General features: G+C 41.5%; 1 protein-coding gene across 3 annotated transcripts in view; it reads right to left on the bottom strand.

Annotated features, from left to right (window-relative positions):
- Positions 1-22,092, bottom strand: part of MYO5A (myosin VA) — a 121,297-nt gene that overhangs the window by 85,972 nt on the left and 13,233 nt on the right. For all 3 annotated transcript variants that reach the window (XM_053365977.1, XM_053365975.1, XM_053365978.1), the window contains exons 2-3: positions 6,747-6,857; positions 5,750-5,921 (exon numbers count right to left, since the gene is read on the bottom strand). In XM_053365977.1, the coding sequence (XP_053221952.1) occupies positions 5,750-5,921; positions 6,747-6,857 (283 nt within the window). The remainder of the gene's footprint in view (positions 1-5,749; positions 5,922-6,746; positions 6,858-22,092) is intronic.

Genomic DNA, 22,092 nt, shown 5'->3' with positions numbered 1-22,092 from the left:
TTTCCCCAGCCACTCTGGGGAAACACAAAATAAAAACAGTTAGAACTGGATATGGAACAACTGATTGGTTCAAAATTGGGAAAGGAGTACGACAAGGCTGTATATTGTCTCCCTGTTTATTTAACTTATATGCAGAATTCATCGTGCGAAAGGCTGGGCTGAATGAATCGCAAACCGGAATTAAGATTGCCAGAAGAAATATCAACAACCCCAGATATGCAGATGACACAACCTTGATGGCAGAAAGTGAGGAGGAATTAAAGAACCTTTTAATGAGGGTGAAAGAGGAGAGTGCAAAATATGGTTTGAAGCTCAACATCAAAAAAACTAAGATCACGGCCACTGGTCCCATCGCCTCCTGGCAAATAGAAGGAGAAGAAATGCAGTGAGAGATTTTACTTTCTTGGGCTCCCTGATCACTGCAGATGGTGACAGCAGTCATGAAATTAAAAGACGCCTGCTTCTTGGGAGAAAAGCAATGACAAACCTAGAAAGCATCTTAAAAAGCAGAGACATCACCTTGCTGACAAAGGTCCGCATAGTGAAAGCTATGGTTTTCCCAGTAGTGATGTATGGAAGCGAGAGCTGGACCATAAAGGCTGATCGCCAAAGAATTGATGCTTTTGAATTATGGTGTTGGAGGAGACTCTTGAGAGTCCCACGGACTACAAGAAGATCAAACCTATCCATTCTTAAGGAAATCAGCCCTGAGTGCTCACTGGAAGGTCAGATCCTGAAGCTGAGGCTCCAATACTCTGGCCACCTCATGAGAAGAGAAGATTCCCTGGAAAAGAACCTGATGTTGGGAAAGATGGAGGGCACAAGGAGAAGGGGACGACAGAGGACGAGATGGTTGGACAGTGTTCTTGAAGCTACGAACAGGAGTTTGACCAAGCTGTGGGAGGCAGTGGAAGACAGGAGTGCCTGGCGTGCTCTGGTCCATGGGGTCACGAAGAGTCGGACACGACTAAACAACCAACAGTGCTTCTGAAGGAATTCCCACCTCAGGGGGTTATGGTGGGGGGAACAGTCTCATGAGGAATCCGCACTTGGAATGAACAGCCCAGGCATTGTAAGAGGGACTTAGAGCTCTGACTCATCCAGGTGCTGGGAAGGGATTTGAGATAGGCTCCCCTTACAATAGGGACGCGGGTGGCGCTGTGGGTTAAACCACAGAGCCTAGGACATGCCGATCAGAAGGTCGGCGGTTCAAATCCCCATGATGGGGTGAGCTCCTGTTGCTCGGTCCCAACTCCTGCCAACCTAGCAGTTTGAAAGCATGTCAAAGTGCAAGTAGATAAATAGGTACCGCTCCGGTGGTACGGTAAATGGCGTTTCCGTGCGCTGCTCTGGTTCGCCAAAAGCGGCTTAGTCATGCTGGCCACATGACCTGGAAGCTGTACGCCAGCTCCCTCAGCCAGTAAAGCAAGATGAGCGCCGCAACCCCAGAGTAGGTCACGACTGGACCTAATGATGAGGGGTCCCTTTACCTTTACCCCTTGCAATACTGGGGTAAATTGAAGGACTGGAGAGGAAGGAGTGGACACATCTCTGTGCCCCAAAATATGTTTAATGTGCTCCCTCTTTCCAACGTCTTTCTCCAGCCTTGGTAGGCAGTGGCTCCCACTCAAGCCACCTGACTCATGTAGCAACGCAGTACCATCCTGATTTCTTCCCCCCCAGGAATGTTGGAGGGTATGCAATCATCTATAAATAAATGTTTGATTTGAAAGGAGAATGCCAGGAGCCAATTCAGGTGTGCTAACATGCAAGTAGGCACAGTTCACCTGGGAAGAAAATAGTGTTTGTTTTTCCGCTCCATGTGAAGCATCCCCAGTGAACAGGTGCCTTCCACCTTTCTCAAAAAACAACATCATTAGGATTGCAGCTCTGAGGCAGAGATGCAAAAGGTTAGAGGGAATAAGTATCTCCAGGGCCTCTAGAAATGCTCTAGTGAAAATGAACACATATACCGAAGTAGCTTTATGTACAACTCAATAAACAGTTTTCAATTCTATCAGTTGTTAGAATGTTCTTGCTAACTAATTATAAATATAATGGGCTAGATTCACTTAAAACTGAAAACCCATTTAAAAAACTTTCACTTTTTAATTTCAGAAGATAGAGAGCTAAAACATTCTCCCTGCAAAGGATAGCTTAAAGAATAGAAGTGTAAATGTATTTCAGGCCTTGAAGAAAAATGAACTGTTTTAATAAACTCTTGGTTTTTCCAATAATCCCCAGGGATGGGGAGTCTGTGGCCCACAGATGTTGTACTCCAATCCGCATCAGCCCCAACCAGCATGCGCAATCCCATCAAGGTTGAGTAGAGCTATAGTCCAACAACATATGAGGAACCAAAGGTTCCCATTCTTTTGGATTACCCCTTCAGAGTGTGACATGCTGATATTGCGGATTGCTCTATTACTTGGTAGTAAGCCACATTCAACTCAATGGGACTAACTTCCCAGTATGCACACATGTAACTTTAATATTTTTGCCTAATGAAATATATCTGGAATAAAATCCCTAAGAACACATAAAAGTCTATGTTTATTTTGTTCTACTATGGCAGATCAGGAGTTTAACATTTCGCCCTGCTAGTCAAGATATGCTCAGTGCTGTGTCAACATAGATAAGATCATGTCTTCTCTACCAGTATTAAAAACCAACTGGTCACTGCAGTTTTATATGACCAACTAGGATATGCATGTGAATTCCAAAAATGAGAGCTTTCAGTAGTTTAAAAACATTCAAATTCTACTGATTGCAAAAGAAATACTCCAAGCATTTTAAAAAACTGATGCCAAAAATATATTTTTGTAATTCGGAGTGTGTCACTTGTGACAGTTTTTACAGAACAACATGAAAGAGATTTCAAACAAAATCAAAACAAAAATACGATTGTATTATAAAAGTAAATGCCAAAGGGTGATAGAATAATTTTTGTTTAAATTAAGTATTTTAATGCAACAGCCCCTGCTACATTTGGCTTTATGGAGGGGCTTCTAGCCAAGATATATCACTTGCTATATTGATTTACAGGTGCTACTACAGTCAAAGGCAGAACATAGGAAAGTCAGGCTATATGGAGCAAAACTAACACAACTATGTGCTAATCATCACCAAGGAAGAATTGCATCCTACACTTATAGAATGCAAATAAAATAGATTTCAAGAGAATTTAGTTCCAAGTATGGCCACTTCAAACATTATTCACACAGCTTGACTGCTGCTCAAAATCCACATGGTTGTGGTGTAATTTGTTTCCCATGTAAATTGGCTAGACTGTACTAAGAATCTGCATCAGTGTCACAGCTTTGTAAGCTGCTGTGCAGCCAAACATTTGTACAGCCACATTAAATCCTGAGCATGCAGAGATGATGTTTTCCCATTACCATGTTCTGCCAACATTGGAAGCATCCCCTAAGCTTACATACCACAGTGGTTTTCAAAATTAAATACATTACTTTTTAAAAAACAGAATCTTCTATGGGATTCCAAAACACCTTATTTTTGTCATTTTGCAGTTGACATATAATCTGATTCTACATGTTTACCGTATTTTTCGCTCGATAACACGCACCTGACCATAACACGCACATAGTTTTTAGAGGAGGAAAACAAGAAAAAAAAATTCTGAATGAAACAGTGGATGTATCATTTTTGTGCTTCATGCTGCGGCCACAGACATGTGATTTGACGGTGAGTTTGGGGTAGCCCAATGCAAAGATCCTGAGGATCCATGTGGATCCATGCTTTGTAACCACGTTTTTGTACCATTGCAGCCCCAGGCAACAGTGGGTGCGTGATTTTTTTGGTGCAGGCTGTAGCCATGGACATGCTATGTGATCTGATGGTGAATTTGGGGTGACCCAATGCAAAGATCCTGAGGATCCATGTGGATCCATGCTTTGTAACCACGTTTTTGCACCATTGCAGCCCTGTTTTTGCATCAGATCATTGCTTTGTGATCTGATGGTGAATTTGGGGTGACCCAATGCAAAGATCCTGAGGATCCATGTGGATCCATGCTTTGTAACCACGTTTTTGTACCATTGCAGCCCCAGGCAACAGTGGGTGCGTGATTTTTTTGGTGCAGGCTGTAGCCATGGACATGCTATGTGATCTGATGGTGAATTTGGGGTGACCCAATGCAAAGATCCTGAGGATCCATGTGGATCCATGCTTTGTAACCACGTTTTTGCACCATTGCAGCCCTGTTTTTGCATCAGATCATTGCTATGTGATTTGATGGTGAATTTGGGGTGACCCAATGCAAAGATCCTGAGGATCCATGTGGATCCGTGATTGGAACCACGTTTTAAGTAGGGAGGGAAGGAAAAACATAGAAAGGATAAGGAGCGCCGAAAGGGGTGTGCAGAGAGGCAGCTGGCTAAGAATGCAGGAGAGGGGTTTTACCGGAGGGAGGAAAGGAAGGCAAAATCCCCCCCCCCCCACAAGCCAGCCAGCTCTCTCTCTCTCTCCCCAACCTGCACGTTGCCTGCGAGTCCCAGACGCACGGAGAGACGCTCTGCTTTCCACTCTGCTTGCCTGGAGGGGAGGGGTTTTCTCTGCTCTTTGTTCCGTTTGAGCAAACACAGTAAGGAAACAGAAGCAGGTGGGCAGTAAGACCCTGAGGCAGAGCTTCCTCCTTTCAAGGCTTCCCTTCTCCGGACGATTTGATATTTGCCTGATTTTTGCCTTCACTCGCGCTTGTCAGCTCCAGGGACCACACATTCGCTCAATAACACGCACAGACATTTCCCCTTACTTTTTAGGAGAAAAAATCTGCGTGTAATAGAGGGAAAAATACGGTACATCTAAATAGCAGAGTCTCTTCTGCAAAAAAAGGAATTGTTACCTATAGCCAATGAAAATAAACATTTGTTAAGGTTTTTTAGCCTATATTTCATAAAGGCAGTTTCCAGTTAAGGAACCCATACCAGGATTACTGCATATATGATTAACATTTTCAGTGACAAATCGGTAATAATTTCTGAAGTTTGACTTATTATTTATTCTATATCTGTTTTTAAACTGTTCTGCTTGTTTTTACTTTGTGCTGCTGTTTTAGTCTTGTACTGTTACAGTATTCTACTATTTTATGAGTTTCAGGATGTTATGGTTTAATTTTATTACACAGGATTCTGAAGTTTGACTTATTATTTATTCTATATCTGTTTTTAAACTGTTCTGCTTGTTTTTACTTTGTGCTGCTGTTTTAGTCTTGTACTGTTACAGTATTCTACTATTTTATGAGTTTCAGGATGTTATGGTTTAATTTTATTACACAGGATTCTGAAGTTTGACTTATTATTTATTCTATATCTGTTTTTAAACTGTTCTGCTTGTTTTTACTTTGTGCTGCTGTTTTAGTCTTGTACTGTTACAGTATTCTACTATTTTATGAGTTTCAGGATGTTATGGTTTAATTTTATTACACAGGATTCTGAAGTTTCACTTATTATTTATTCTATATCTGTTTTTAAAGTGTTCTGCTTGTTTTTACTTTGTGCTGCTGTTTTAGTCTTGTACTGTTATAGTATTCTACTATTTTATGAGTTTCAGGATGTCATGGTTTAATTTTATTACATAGGATTTTATTTATAAATAGAAAGGGTTTATACAAATTTCTGAAAAAGAAATCAAAAACAAACCAACAGGCCCTAAATGCAACATATAACTTAATATACCCACAGCTATCTGATGTGCCCAGCCACATAAGAAAGTCTGGTTTTGTGCTTACCACAATATGTATATATGAGCTTGGAATCTATAAACCGAACTTTCAGGTTATGAAGAACAGCAGGTTCATGGAGATAGCTGAGGGCTGTCAGATCATTTTCACCCACAAGTATGTCAGGGTTTCGCAGGGGTGGTAGCTCCTTGGACTTAGCATCAAGGCTATATTGAAGTTCCTGGAAATTAAATAAGAGCATATATTAGTAAAGCTAAAGGGACCCCTGACCATTAGGTTCCAGTCGTGACCGACTCTGGGGTTGCGGCGCTCATCTCGCTTTATTGGCAGAGGGAGCCGGCGTACAGCTTCCGGGTCATGTGGCCAGCATGACTAAGCCACTTCTGCCGAACCAGAGCAGCGCACGGAAATGCCATTTACCTTCCCGCTGGAGTGGTACCTATTTATCTACTTGCACTTTGACGTGCTTTCGAACTGCTAGGTTGGCAGGAGCAGGGACTGAGCAATGGGAGCTCACCCCGTTGTGGGAATTCGAACCGCCGACCTTCTGATCGGCAAGTCCTAGGCTCTGTGGTTTAACCCACAGCGCCACCCGCGTCCCTTAAGAGCATATATTACATGCATCCAAAATAATCAAACACATCACTATACATTTTTTTAGAAGAAACATATATGGATATAGTTGAGTATACATACATAACTGCCAATTTTATTTACAATACACTGTAAGCCACCTTGAGCACTTGGGTTAATAGGCAAAATATAAATACAGGCGGCAACAATTTCAGGCATGTCTAATTGACATGCAATCACTGCCATGCAGGTCCTTTTGAATCCAGAAGAGGGCAGAGCAGAGGAAGAATGGGGATGGGGCAGAGCTTACGGGGCAGCACACTCTGCCGACGTACACGGGGGCCAGGAATGGAACCCCCGTGCAAAATGGTTGCCACCTGTACTACAAATAAACAAGACCATGAACATGTAACCTTTTGCAGCAAATGATAGCAAATTTATTTTAAAAAAACATGAAAAGAGTTAACATTACCTTGCCATCCTCAACACGAAGATGAAGGACTTTGTCTCCTGATTTATAATCTTTTACAAGTTCTGCTGATTTCCAGACTACTTCTGGATCAGGTATCCAAATCCTTGCATACTGCAAAACAAAATTAAGAAAGGATCAGCTGTATTTTCTCAGCAATTTGTATTGAAATTATAACAATAATCACACACATTACCTTTTAAAAATTATCAGCCATGTTATGGGGGGAAATATTTACAGCAAACATGATTGTCTTCAGCTGAATTCAATGAGAAAACTGTATTGTAATAATCCAATGAATTGAATTTTTATCCCCAGTTAATCCTATGGACTTATTTGAAATCAGGGATGCAATCCTAAACATGGGATCTAGGAAGTGTCTCATCAAACTCAAGGGAAATTATACAATGCCTACAGGTATGTATTGAACGCTTCAAGGCAAAGACAGGAATTATTACCATCACCACTTGAGAAGAATTTATGAAATTGTTTATTAATGCTAACTTAATAACTACTACTTCCATGCACTGACTTAACTTTATTAACAGATGTAGCCTATACAGATTGTTAGGAAATTAAAAAGTGCTTGGGAATTTTTGTTATAATTTCACTCCAATGACTCCTAGGTTTTACTGCGGTGGAAAATGCCTCCAAGTACTGACGCTATGGACTCCACCAAAAGGACATCAAGGCAAGCACTGAAGATCATCCATCGTGTTTTTTATTTGAAGATTCTAATCTAGAAGTGCAATAGCCACTTTCTTTTGAAGAAAGATGATATAGTGGTCTAACTGGAAACTCCTTGTGGAAAGAGAAGACATACTCCTAAAGATTTATTTCCCCCGCCCACATATATAACTTTTCTCACACAACACATTCAGTCCAAGACATCCTGGTCTTGAAATCAGAATCCAAACTGTGCCCATCCCTCCACAAAATGCATCATTGTTGTCATATGCATCCACACAAACAACCGTTATAAATTCACACGTTGCACTAAAGTCACTCATTTAAAAGTTGCACCCTCTCTTCCTAACCTCAAACATCACCAAAAATCATTACAAACTGTGCTCTGAGGTCCTGGTTACAGACAAACTCAGCTTTGCACTAAATGATTTGGCTGTAACAAACAGCTGTGCCACTAAATCAGGAGGGGGTGAGAGCAGGTGAAGCAGGAGGGGAAGACTAAGCATACGAGTAGTCATGGAGCAGCAAACCATAGCTTGCCACTGCATTAGAATGAGTCCAACATTTCTTTAAAAATTTGTGGAAAATATAGATGGCAGACTAGAGGACTAATTTGACTATTCAGATATTTTGATAACACTCGTATTTCACAAACTCTCAAGTGGCAAGGCTGCTGGACTCCATCTGTCCCTGTCTACCAGGGACAGTACCAATTTTTTGTTACCTGTCTCTGAGAAATGATGGCCCCTATTTTTGCCTTCCTGAAATTGTTTTAATGTGAATTGCTAGAATTGCCATTCTTTAGGAATCAGCTCACTCTATCACCACGAGGGAATCTAGAGCTTACATTACTGAGTGGGGATAGAGCATACTGTTTGTAGTTAACACACATATACAAATCCATGTGCTGTGACATCAGTGCAGTAAGCAGAACAGTTTTTCATTTCACTTACTGCAAATATTTTGACCTGTGGTAGTGTAAAAGGTAAAGGTAAAGGTACCCCTGCCCGTACGGGCCAGTCTTGCCAGACTCTAGGGTTGTGCGCCCATCTCACTCTATAGGCCGGGGGGCCAGCGCTGTCCGCAGACACTTCCGGGTCACGTGGCCAGCGTGACAAGCTGCATCTGGCGAGCCAGCGCAGCACACGGAACGCCGTTTACCTTCCCACTAGTAAGCGGTCCCTATTTATCTACTTGCACCCGGGGGTGCTTTCAAACTGCTAGGTTGGCAGGCGCTGGGACCGAGCAACGGGAGTGCACCCCGCCGCGGGGATTCGAACCGCCGACCTTTCGATCAGCAAGTCCTAGGTGCTGAGGCTTTAACCCACAGCGCAACCCGCGTGTACTATCAAACAATTATGATTTTCCAATGTATCTTTAACCAAAAGAAACAAATGCCATCTTGGCTTTAAAATCAGTGGATGACGGGCTATTGAAGACTAAATGCAATGCTGTATAGGAGTTGATGTGGATTCAGGAATGTACCTTTCACACGTATAGCTCTGATTTTCTTCTGTGAAATATTGGAGGCTCTGCCATTCTAATGTATTCTACTTTCTGGAACCTCCAGTCACTTTTTTATAGATTCAACTAGTAAAAAAAGCAGCAAAAGTAATAGGATATAAACCCACTCCTGTAGGGCCAGCCCATCCATGAGGCAAGATGAGGCGACCGCCTCAGGCAGCAGGATCCACCAGGGCAGCAGATCCCAATGTTGATCTTTCTTCCTCTTTCCCTTGTTCCTGATGTAGATCTTCCCTCACCCCTTCTTCCCTGGCGGGGACGGGGGCAACCCCAGGTACCAAAATGTCTTGAGCCAGCCCTGCACTCCTGACAAAGCATACTTGGTTGTGCAATGGCCAGTTTCCTGAAGTAATGTGGCAGCTCCTGCTACACCCCTAGGGTGCTCTGCCAAGCAGGCTGGTCTTGCCCATGAATGGACCTGCACTGAGCAACCACTGTGTGCCTTTGCACTTGAGTCTGGAAGTAGAGGAGAGGCTGGCACATACCTGGGTGTGAGGGAGGAAGTACCCCTCAGTTTAAGAAACGTGATTAGACAATACAGAAATGCAGCAGGCAATTCAGTTGGAAGAGCTCTTGCAAAACTACACTAAAAAGGCAATTCAGTTGGAATAGCTCTTGCGAAACTACACTAAAAAGGAAGTGGCATTCTGGGCCTTCATGCAGGCAGCTATGCCTGAAACTATGCAGCCAACACTTTATGAATCTTAGAAACCATCTGGAAGCAGCCATTCCATCAGGCTGAAGCACTCCATTGGCTCTACCAAGAAACAAGCAACTTTTGGCTTCCCCTCATCTTTAACTTTTTCCATCCCAGCTGGTTGTTATAAGAACTCTGCAATTAAGAACGAGTGTCTGAGTTTTCCTTCTTCCTCTTCCTTCCCAATCCCTTTTCCTTTTTTTACTGTGTCTTTCCTGATCTTTGAAAACCACTGTGGGAGCCTTTTCTGGCTGAAACCAGAGCTGTCGAAAATCATTGGCGAAAGGGTGGTTTCAGTTCCCTAACCGAAGAGGATAAGTGATCCTTGGTGTGAATACGAGTATTGCAAAAGGGTTCTGATATGTCTATGAAGCACTGGGAGGGAAAGTTTCTGTTCTTCAAACACAGCACAGCAGATGTGGAAGTCTTATGAAATGCCTGTAGATGCACTTGGTAATCCTGGAAGGGGGTCAAATAAATGCTAACCACACTAAAGAGAAAAAAGAACAACTGGACCTATAACCTAGAGACAGTTCCTCCACAATTATGAAGCTTTATGACTCTTGGAACCACTTCTAAAGTGGGTACACATGATTTAATGGACAAGCTTATGGCAGACAAAACCAGGAACTACTTGTCATCGAAAACAGAGAAAGCATTTGTTTTCTTTTTCTGTATTCATAAAAAACCCATTGTGTTCCATAGCAGAACTTAGAGCATCTAACTGAAAGCCATGCACTGAACCACACCACAACAATACAATAGAATATGGGCTTTTAAATGTATTTGTGGGAGGGGGGTTAATGGTTTGTTTTGTATGCATTCCATGTTTTCATTTTGTATTTTTTGTGGCGAACCATCCTATGATCTTCAGATGAAGCTGAATGTGCACAAGTTAAACGTACATAAGTTGAGGGTCTACTGTATTCTCATGCAAGTACAATAGGGAGCTTCAGTGAACTCCAGATTCATTGTTTCACAGCCTGCCCAGCCTGCCAAGCACAAGACTCTGTAGCTGCCCTCCACAATGGAGACAGCTGGAGACAAGAAGAAAAATGAAGTGGAAGAAGAAAAATGTGCCTCAGAAGCACCAATAGTTGTGAAGTTTATTCTCAAACCACAGCTCCCCCATCCCAATCTTAAACCCAAATACAGACTTAGGTCACCATGCCTACCAGCACCTGCTAATCCAGAGATTGGGAATTTGTGACCCTCCAGATGTTAGATTCCAACTCCCATTAGCCCCAGCTAGTATGGCCAATAGCCAGCGATGGTGGGAGGTATGGTTGAACTACATATGGAGAGCCGCAAGTTCCACATTTCTGTGCAAAAGAAAATAATATTGGTGCCTTTCCTGTGGAAGCTGCTTGAAGCTGAGCGCACATTTTTGCCGCTTTGGCATTCTGATTAGTGGATCTACATTGGGAACTGCTGCCCCTGTGGATCCTGCCGCCTGAGGTGGCTGACTCAGCTGGTTCATGGATGGGCCGGCCCTGGGGAAACTGGGGAAAGGGAACCTCTGCAGTACACACTCCACAGAAATGCTTGTTTAATATGCTCTCTACTCAGATGTCAAGCAGATAAAGAACTACACAACTTTTAGAAGACATCTGAAAGCAGTCCTGTATTAGGAAGTTTTAAATGTTTGACCTTTTTACTGTGTCTTTATATGTACTGTAAGCTGCACAGTCTGATATTTTCAGACCAGTGAAATCAGCGAGGGGCTGTTCATTTAGACAGCCAGAGTCTGCACCGACTGAACTGTATAACTGCAGTATAACAACCATAACTTGAAGAACTTTCTTTCCCAGTCCTTTTTCCTTATGTGTCATGTATTTTTAAGAATGGAAGCGTGAGGTCACAGACCGTCTTTGTACTGATTTTTGTAAGCTGTTTTGAGAGCCTTTTCAGCTGAAGGGCAGGGTATGAATGCATTTTAAAAATAAAAAGCAGGTGCTGGGTATCATTTCTCATTCATATATAAGGCCGTGCCACAATATCATAAGGAGCACCTTCAAATCTCTACTTGGGAAACCAAAACACTATCTCCCTGCAACAACAGAGTAGAAGGGGAAACCAGATTGCAGATCACCATAGAAACCAGACTGCCAGAGCCAGCTGAGCCTTCCACGTGAGATAGTTAAAAGGATATTAAGATCCTGCTACCACAACCAGAAAATGGTAGTTTTAAACATGAATGCTTGATCATCTGTAGTTTTACCAACAGTACAGATAACACTTCAATCCTTGCTTAAGACAGCAGAAAAGAGAATTGTTTTAATAATAAAGCTGCATGAGGTGGCCAAGCTGTACATTATGTTGCTCTCATTTATTCTGAATTACAGCCAGCTCTATTCTAAAGCATCAGAACACCGACTCATATCAAACATGCAATCTGTAGTATTTATTATATAAGCTTAGCAGGGTAGCAATGCCCTGCTACAGATTTGTGACGCTGTCCTAGCAGTTCCACATCAGGGTATATGCTACTGAAACCCAGACCTAAGAGAGAACTCTTGGAAACATTCTATGGCAGCTGGAAAGTAGCACAGATGTTCTGCAAGGCTTAAAGCTGGTCTAGAATAGAGAAGAAAGCAGCAGCTGCTACCAAAAAAACCCCCAACCCTACCATCCATGAATATAATACACTGGTCTCAGATCGAGGGTGATGGATTGTTGGGGTTCTTTTTAGCAAAGTATAAATAACACACAGTGTTAGCACAAGGATTCACTTGAGACTGTTTCAGTGGCTGAATACTGGGCAGGCGTGAGATATCTTTGCAAAGAAATCCCAAAGCCGGAACGTTTTCCACAAATTAAACACAAATTATTTTTTTCCCCCAAGATACTGCTAAATAGCATCCATTATATTATTGCAACACCTCAAGGATTGCCTCTCCCTATATGAACCAACCTGTACCCTGCAATCATCATTTGAGGCCCTTCTTCATGCGCCCGCTCAACAGGACGTCCAGAGGTTGGCAACACAAGAACAGGCATTTTCAGTGGTGGCGCCTTGCTTATAGAATGTTCTCCCCAGGGAGGTTTGTCTGGCACCATCATTACCTATCTCTAGGCACCAGACAAAAACATTCATTTTTCACCATGCCTTTGGCTTCTAATTATCTATGGCCTTTTGTATGTTTGTGCTTATTTAATGTTTGTTTAAGTCACTTTGACTTGAAGTAGCTAATAATAATAACAACAACAACAACAATAATAATTTTATAATAATTCTGCTGCTTCTCCTTGCGACACTCATAGACACACTTGACAAGATTTATGCAGAACAATTAACAAGTACATTTTCCCAACTCTTTCTTTTGCACACAACATAATAAAAAAAAAAATAGTGGAGAGGCAGAATGAGGCATAGATGGAATTCTATCTCACAGAAAGAGCAGACACCATGAACTAGGGCAAGATTCCTCTTGTACTTTATAATACCATCTGAGATCACATGAACAAATCATCAGACCATATTAACTACCAAAACATTCACATCACAAGATGTACTGGAGGCATTCACCTCTTGACAACATCAGTGATGACTAGAAATAAGCTGGCTTTTCATCAGGAATTCTCAAAACAAACACCTAGGATGTGTATTTCTTTATTTTCTATTTGTTGGGTGTTTTATTTAAATTGGATGTATAGATATGGAAGGTACTGTTAAATTGTTAATAAGTTCATTCCTCTTGTTACTTGTTATTGTGAATGCTTGAAACCAAGTTTCAATTTTTTAAAAAGTTCTGAAAACCAACAAAAGGGGGAAAAATGTACACCTAGGAAACAATGCCCTGGGAACGTCTCAGCTCCAATCAATATGCACAGGAATTATACAAGTACCTTTCACAGTAGCATTTTGTCATTTTAAACTCAAGCAAGGAGTAACCGAAAAACAGACTCCTCAATAATGCTTACTCAGTTTCTTTCAGTGATGTAGGAATATTTGAGCATATGAAATGAAGACAGCAGCCTACATAACAGTATAGACATCCAAATAACACAGGCAAATCTATTCTTCAGAAAGTAACTGAACCTCAGCTACAAGACAAAGATCTAGACTACCACACACACACACACACACACACACACACACACACACACACAAAGTGCCAGTGCCAGATTATACACTAATCTTTTTACCAAGGAAGTAACGGCAGAATGGATTATTATTCTCAATGCATAGAATCTAAAAAGATGCCCTTTCTCCAATGTCTTCATCAGGATTGGATCTACTGTTAGGTAGTAGAGTGAGCAATTGCCTCAGGTGGCAGGTGCTGGAGTATAGCAGTAACAGTTCTCTCTCTCTCTCTCTCTCTCTCTCTCTCTCTCACACACACACACACACACACACACACACACCTTGATACTATCCCATCAGCAGCACTGAAGTAAGATTCAGCTGCCAATATAGTAGGCTTCTGTATATTGGGTCCAAGGATCACACACACATGGAGGCGATGGATGGATGGATGGATGGATGGATGCTGAGATGACCTCCCAGGGTGAGAGACTGGGAAAAGAAAGGAAAGCTCCCAGGTGAGAGATGGGAGGGTGTTAAGAGACAAGTGTTAAGAGCTTTCTCTGCTTTTGTTTTTATTTAGGTTTTTTAATCTTATTGTATTATGAAAAAGCTTTAATAAAATCTTACGGGGAAAATGAGGAATGAAGAGGGGCCTGTCTTGTCCTTTGCCTCAGTTGGCAAAACATCATGAGATGATCCTGGTCTTCCTCCATCAAAGGAAGACTTTTTCCATCAATGAAGAAAAAGCCACAGCTTGATTCTCCAAAGCTTTGTTTTGTTTTCCAGGTATTTTGCCTCATGCTTTTGTAGCTTGGCAAGAGTCTGAGGTGGAGTAGTCAAAGAAACCATGGTTAAGCATAGCTGTTGAGTTTGGACATTAACACCTAACTATAGTTAAAATAAGGGATAATTCTTAAGCCAACAGCAAACCATTGTTTGTTGCCAGAAAACAAGCAATGATTGGTCTGCAGGGTTGAGTTTAGACATTTAAACAAACCATGGTTTAGCACAGGGCACAAACTAGGCCAAATATGTACATGTTCTTTAAGGGAGATGATTTTAGAGTCAATCTGTAAGTCCTGAAATAGCATATGGCGCAATCTTCCTCTGACAAGCATCATTTCGGAGCACAGGTGAGTGCATTCTCGAATATTATCACAAGACATGAATGCCCTGCATTTTACTCAAGTCTTCCTGATTTGGTGGTGGTTGCTACATTCATATGTACAGGAAGTTGGGGCTCTAAAAAGCAATGGTGAAATTCAAACACTGAGCTGCCAAAATTTACCACGTGCTTTTCAATTCCTCTCACAGGTCACAGTTCTGAGGCACTTTCCATAATATGTAAAATATTTCAGCTATTTAGCATGATTAGCACATCCCTTTTCTTAGCAGCTGGCTTGTTTTTTATTTTTAGCTTTTTTAAATTCTCTGGGTGAGGAAGTGAAACTGTTATATGCTCCAAGACTTAGCAATGCAGCATGTCAAAGTACTATTTGTAAGACTGACATAAAACTCACACATCTTTACTACTCTCAGAAGCTACAGTGTTCTTTCTGGAACTAAAATAAAGGGGGGGTTCTCCCTAGGTTTTTAAATAATTTGCCTATTTTTGATCTTTCAAGAGCTGGGAAAGTTTTGGTGCCTCCTGAGAGTTTTGCTATACCCTCCTGTTGCTGGTTCTATGGTTCCCCCCTGCCCGGCCCATAGCTTTTAAGTTTTTGGGTGGCATATAAATGTTGTATGTAAATGAATGGATGGGTGAGTGAGTGAGTGAGTGAATGAATGAATGAATGAATAATGCCACTCCCACAGCTACAGCTTTCACCCATTCCCAACTGCCCATTATTTACCAGTTCATCCCACTCTTCCTCCAAGGCCACTGAGTTGGCATACATAGTTCTTGGCACTCACACACAAACACCCGCCAACAACCACCCTAGAAGGTTAGTTATAGGTTAAGAAAGGATGACTCAAAGCCCCCCGGGGGAGTTTCATGGCTAAACTGGGGGTTGTATCCACGTCTTCCCAGTCCTCCCTTAGCACTCTAACCACTAGTTTGCCAAGCTTTCTCTCAACTAGCTATTGCTCCATCCAGTGCAAGCTCAGAGCCCAGGATGCTTTTTGCATGCTGAAAGGGCAGAGACTGCCGAACACCCAGAATGCCACAGCACATTTCTTTCTAGTCATCGGAGACAGAGCGCCAGCACAGCTTTTCATACAGTTTCTGGATTATGTGGGTTGTATCAAATGTAGACCCACTGAAATTAAATGAACACAACTAACTTAGGGCCATTAATTTTCAGTGGGTCTACGCTGTGCAGGACTCAGCTGTATATGGCCCAATGTTGCTTTCCACAACAGAAACAATGACAGAAAAAGAAACACCAGAGAGCAGCAGCTGCCACCTGCGACAATATAATGACGCTTCTTCCCAGCCAGGAAGAGAATTTCTTTTAATGCAATCAAAGAAGTGTAGTGTAGTGAAGCACTGCCCCTAACAGAAACACAAAGAAGAGCTTTTCTGACCACAACAAAAATAGCACCAGGCATTTTGGGAAGGCTTACTTGCCCTTTGCCTTGACAAGTTTGTGTCAACACTGGTGGATTGGCTAGTGCACCTTAACAAAATGATGGCACCAGAGCCTCCAGCTGTATTATTCAGAAACCAATAGTTTCCTTACATTTGCAAGAAGAAGACAACAGAAAGGAAGATTACAGTGCCTGTACAAGTTCTGGAGTGTGAGAAAGGGAGGGAGGGAGGCAAAAAGAGAGAATGCTAACATTGCTTTGTAACACTTTCCTGTAGCACAGCAGAGAGAAGATTCTAACTAGCCTGTTCTTGAATTTACTGTATCACTTCAGACTGCAGGTGGAGAATAATATTTTTGATGCTCCTCCATACTTAAGAAAGCAATCTCCGTAACACTCCCTTACTAGTTTTCCTGTCCATGACTAAACTACACACATTTCATCTATTTCACCAGTGCCACCTTCTGAAAGAAAACTGATGAACAGTGAGAGTTTGGCAGATTCTGCTATCGACAGAGACCTCAAGGTGAATGTCTGAAGACTAAAAATTTGCTCTCTTTGCTAGATCATAGCACAGCATGCAGCTTAGGCAAATGAATCAAAATACACAGCATTATCATTATCGATTATATCAATTATATTTCCCCTTACCTCTCACAAGTCCGGTCTGCTAACAAAAAGGTATACAGTGGTGCCCCGCAAGACGAATGCCTCGCAAGACGGAAAACCCACTAGACGAAAGGGTTTTCCGTTTTTGAGTTGCTTCGCAAGACGATTTTCCCTATGGGCTTGCTTCGCAAGACGAAAACGTCTTGCAAGTCTTGCGATTTTTTCCCCGCTTCCCCCCCCTTTTTCAAAGCCGCTAAGCCGCTAATAGCCTTTTAGCAGCTTAGCCGCTAATACTTTAATAGCCGCTAAGCCGCTAAACCGCTAATAGCGCTAATCCGCTTAGCCGCTAATTGGGTTGCTTCGCAAGACGAAAAAACCGCTAGACGAAGAGAATCGCGGAATGGATTCTTTTCGTCTTGCGAGGCACCACTGTATAACTAAAAGCAAAGTAAAAGTGCAGTCCAAAAGTACAGCGGACAGCATTAAATTTAATTAAAGAAATGCAAGTACAAATACAGATGATGTCACTGTTATTATGCTCCAACGACTGGTTGGAGCAACTTGAATTGCTCTCTGAACTCATATAATTTGCAGAACAGTCTGAGAAGGCCCTGTTTCATAAAGTGACCTGTCTAGATCACATTCACTGAAGGCAGCACAAGTCAGGCTTCCCCTGTATGCTACTACCAGGACCCAGAATTGGGCTTGATGTTCAGTGGCAGCCAATATAGTGCTTTCAGAATCTGTGCAACGTGCGTCCATATCAATGCCTTACACAACAACCAAGCAGAAGCATTCTGTGCCAACTCATCTTCAAGGGAAGCCCCACATAGAGCAGTGTTAGAAACTTATATAAGCCACATGCCAGATGACAGCTTAAACCTAGGTTACTGCTGCTGCAACAGAATTATCTATTTGCCAGAGGGTTGGACCAGATCACCCTCAGGGTACCTTCCAACATTACAATTCAATGTTCTTGACTACACTGCTTGACTGTAGCTTGTTCTTACAACAATTCACTTGTCCCAGTATGCAAGAAAGAGAAACACACACAGCGGAAGTGGAAATGGTATTAACTAAGGCAGAGGTTTTTAAACTGTGGGTACCAACCTGGCACCCAGAAATCTCCATACAGTTGCAATTGGACCTATGTCAGTAGGGCCTGGGGAACTTCGAACACTGCCATAGAATGTATTACATTAGTTAAATTGGGAGCTCGTGGAAGCATGGACAACTGCAGCCAACTGGAGCCATAATCGGTGAACCAGGGGAGCAGAGGCACTCCTAGCCACAGTGGCCCGTGAGCACTCTGAGAACTGTTCTTTTCTGGGAAGTGCTACCCCATCAGAATGGGCTGTTTGCCTAATTTGCAAGCCCAAGAACAAGTCTCAGGCTTATAAAGATTCACCTTTAGTTTATTGTCCCTCATCCAGCTCATCACTGCCTCCAGGCGCTGTTTCAGCACTTGCACTTTCTTGATTCAGATGGTATGAAGAAATAGAGCTGGGTGTGTCCACATACTGGTGGCATTGTGCTCCAATTCTCTGGCTGACACCTCCCATTGGTTTTGTGTAATGTTAAAAATATTAAGAAGTTTCACAGTGCGGAGAGACAATTTCCCTCCCTTTCATATAAGACATGGCAATGTAGTCAAGATATGGAAACGTACAGTGAAACTGATGGGTAGCAAATTTGGAAAAGACAAATAAAAGGACTTTCTCATACTATATATAACAACTGACTTACAGAATTTGACAGCCACAAGTTTGTGATGGTGCCACAGATGACTTTAAATGGAGATTATATCCATGAATTATAACTCTATCAACTGCTATTCCTTATGACAGCAATAGGGAAATACCATACGCAGAGAAAGTCTACTTTTGAATTCCAGGAGCTGGGGAAGAAACAACAGAGAAGGGATGTTGCCTTCATCCCTGCTGGTGAGGTTCCCAGAAGCATTCAGCAAGCCACTGTTGGAAGCAGAATTGGCAAGATGGACATTTGGTCTGATTCTGTAGGGCTTTTCTTATGCTTAAAAGTCTTCAAGTTAACCGAACCAACCAAGTTTAGTTACTCACATTTACTACTGATTTTTAAAGTACCAAACAGTTAAAAAATGCCAAGAATCCCCATATAAATAGGCTCATGAGGATCACATTCCACTTGAAATTCAACTGACCTATGCTGAAAAAGGCAGTGACCCAATAAGATGTTTAAAGGTATTCCACATATGAGCAAAGGCTAGACTATCATGAATGCAGTTGTTTGTTATTACTAGTTTCCTAATTACAAAAAAGGAAGCTTCTTTTATATTGGTGTTTGTAGCTTAATGAAACATCAATGTAATGCTATGATAGCTTAACCTTTTTACAGGAAAAACAGAAAGAAGACCCTGAAAAAGTCACCCTGCTGCTGGACTGCAATACTATATACTGTACACACTTTTCTAGGAGCACTGAAGTGGGCTTACTTTGGAGCACTAGTAATAGGCACATTGTGATGTAATAGGCACAATAGGAAAACACAAACAGTTAAAGGAGACTCATGGTAAGAAATTGGAGCAATGATTTATGGTTGCAACTTGAAACTAGTTTCCCAAGAATGCATTGGCCGAAAAGTCAACAGAGAGAAGTCAGTATTTACAGAGCTGCCATTAAAACAGAACTCCCCACTGCAAAAGGCCATCAAGCATACATTACATACCATATACATTTATGCGCTCGTAGCCCAGCTGAGGTTTTGTTTTTGTTTTTAAACACAGTTTGTGTTGCTTCCTTCCTATGCATTTATCTCAGTTTAACGTAAATCCCTTCCACCTTCCGTGGTCACTGCATTAGCAGCAGTTGAATACAGTACAGTATTGCCTTGGATCAAAGCAGCGCACATGTGTTTGCTTATTATCAAGATTTATATCCTGCCTTTCTATAAAGTATCCAAGGGGCCAAATCGAAACTCTTCAATTTACAGCATAAAATGTATGCACAAAAGGAAGACATGCCTTAATGGAAGGGCTCTACTACAACTATTACAAAGAGCAAATTATACTCTTGACCAATCCCCTGAGCCCGTTTATTTATTACCTGGCATCTATCTCTCGTTTCCCCTGGCTTACTTTCTACTGAAGGAAGTGCAAGGATAGAAATCAGCAATGATTATTCAATGTACTGTACCTAATACATTCAAAGCAGCGACGTCCAACTCCCAAGAGACTGCGATCTACTCACAGCATTTAAAAAATGGCAGTGATCTATCCATTGTCGTTGGATAGACCAAAGTTCTTGAGCTTTTTTAGGAAGCCACAGTTCCCCCCATAACTGAGGTGCCAAAGATCTACCAGAAACACCCCGTGATCTACCACTAGATCATGATCTAACTGTTGGACACGCCTGATTTAGAGGATTGGGGAAGCCACACCTTGCTGAAACACCTTTTTACAGACTTAACACTGCCTTGTAACAGATGAATGCCACACTAACCCTCTTGGCTGCAACAAAGAATGAGAAGCACTACAAATAGTTTTGTAGTGTGCAAAGATGATTTTATTGTCTCATTAAAAGAAAAGTCAGAAGAATCTGACATCTATTTCAGGATACTTTATTTGCACACACAATCTTCACTACATTACACCATACTGCCACACAACAGTTCTGTTAAGAGACCAGAAACTTTTGGCTCTCAAAGTTGTTCAATTCCAGCTTGTTTTTACATGAATCTTGTAACTAAGACTTAGTGTCCAAGTCTGCTTTTACCGTCCCCCCTCCCTTTTCATTTTGTGTTTCGCAGCTTATCAGCAATATTTGTAAGGTACTTTGAAGGTACTTTTTCAACTGAAAAGGGAGATAAAAAATGTTTTACCCATCTTGCTCCCAAATGTCTTCTTTCAGTAAATAGTAATATATTTAATACGGAAGTAATGTTTTTGAGGAAATCATGTAACAAAAGAAGGAACAATATCTTCATTCAAGAACGGCAAAGCAGCAGATTCTGACTATTATCTGTTCCCGTGTTCACTGAAGTTATTACTGGGCCCAAAGAAAAAGAGACTAAAGGGGGGGAAAGTGAACCACACCTCTAGTTAAGAACAATCCAGCAATATCATTTCATAATATCTAATTCTTTGGGAATGTAAGTCTCCAGAAGCAGTCTTTGATACATGGGACAAAATGCAAATACTTGAATCTCATGATGCATTAACTGTTCCAGTCTCTGGTACTCCAAAGAGATCAAAGCCGAATACACTGAACATCTCTCTTCCTGACCAGATGTTTAATTAGCCTTCTCTATACAACTGCTAGATAAACAGTTTCTCTGTTCCGTTCAATTCTTAAGATCTCTCCTCTTTTTCCTGACAACGTGCTATGTAAACCACATACACCCTCGAGGTGTCTGGATATAGAAGATTTGACTATACACAATGGTAGCTCTCAATTTCAAGAATTCCAATACATCATATAATGCAATTATGAAAATATACCAGTATTTGTAGCATTTATTTACATTATATGCTTAGGTTATTTGTGCCTTCTCAAAAAGAACAGAGCCCATCAAAACATCTGGAAACAGAGTTAATGGTAAAATTAATTATCACAGATATTAAGGTCAAAAGACATTAAACAGAACTGAAACCACTCATTTGAGACTAATCTCTCATATTGCTTTTCCCAACATGGGAAATAAGATATACGTCAGAAAAAAACCACAGCTTGATCATAACCTGGAAATGGACAAGTATTACACTTTTGATTCTTATATCTGGCATCTACCAGAAAGTTTGACCTGGTTGAAGCGTGTCCAGCCATACTCAAATTACAGAATAAATCCTTATCCCCGGCTTTTCCTGAGCTAGACAGCTCTTGGAGCAATCCCATTAGGGTTACTTTAAAGGTAGATGCCATTCATCCTGTTTTAGAATATAATCAACATAATCTCACAGATCATCTATGGCACATTACACTTAAGAATGTACCACTGGACAAGTTACTGTCATTCTATGTTGTTCTTGTATTTAAATGAAAAACAATGAAAAATTATTGGGGGGGGGAGTTTTTCTGGAGGCCTAAAAGCAGAGCAAAATATTTAAATAAACTAAATCAAATAAGTGTATCATGTTTCAAAATGCCCAGTTGTATCAAGCAGAACTCGAAAGTAGATAGTCGTTTTTGTTTTTGAAACATTCATTTTGCTGCTTGAAGTCCCAGAGAACCTCTCTTTTAAATAGCTCATTAGCAGACTTGGGAAAAACTTTTAAGGAAACAGGAGTCCTTGCC

This window comes from Podarcis raffonei, chromosome 14 (genome assembly GCF_027172205.1).
Source record: "Podarcis raffonei isolate rPodRaf1 chromosome 14, rPodRaf1.pri, whole genome shotgun sequence".
NCBI classification, from domain to species: domain Eukaryota; kingdom Metazoa; phylum Chordata; class Lepidosauria; order Squamata; family Lacertidae; genus Podarcis; species Podarcis raffonei.
This window is presented reverse-complemented; position numbering and strand designations above follow the sequence as displayed.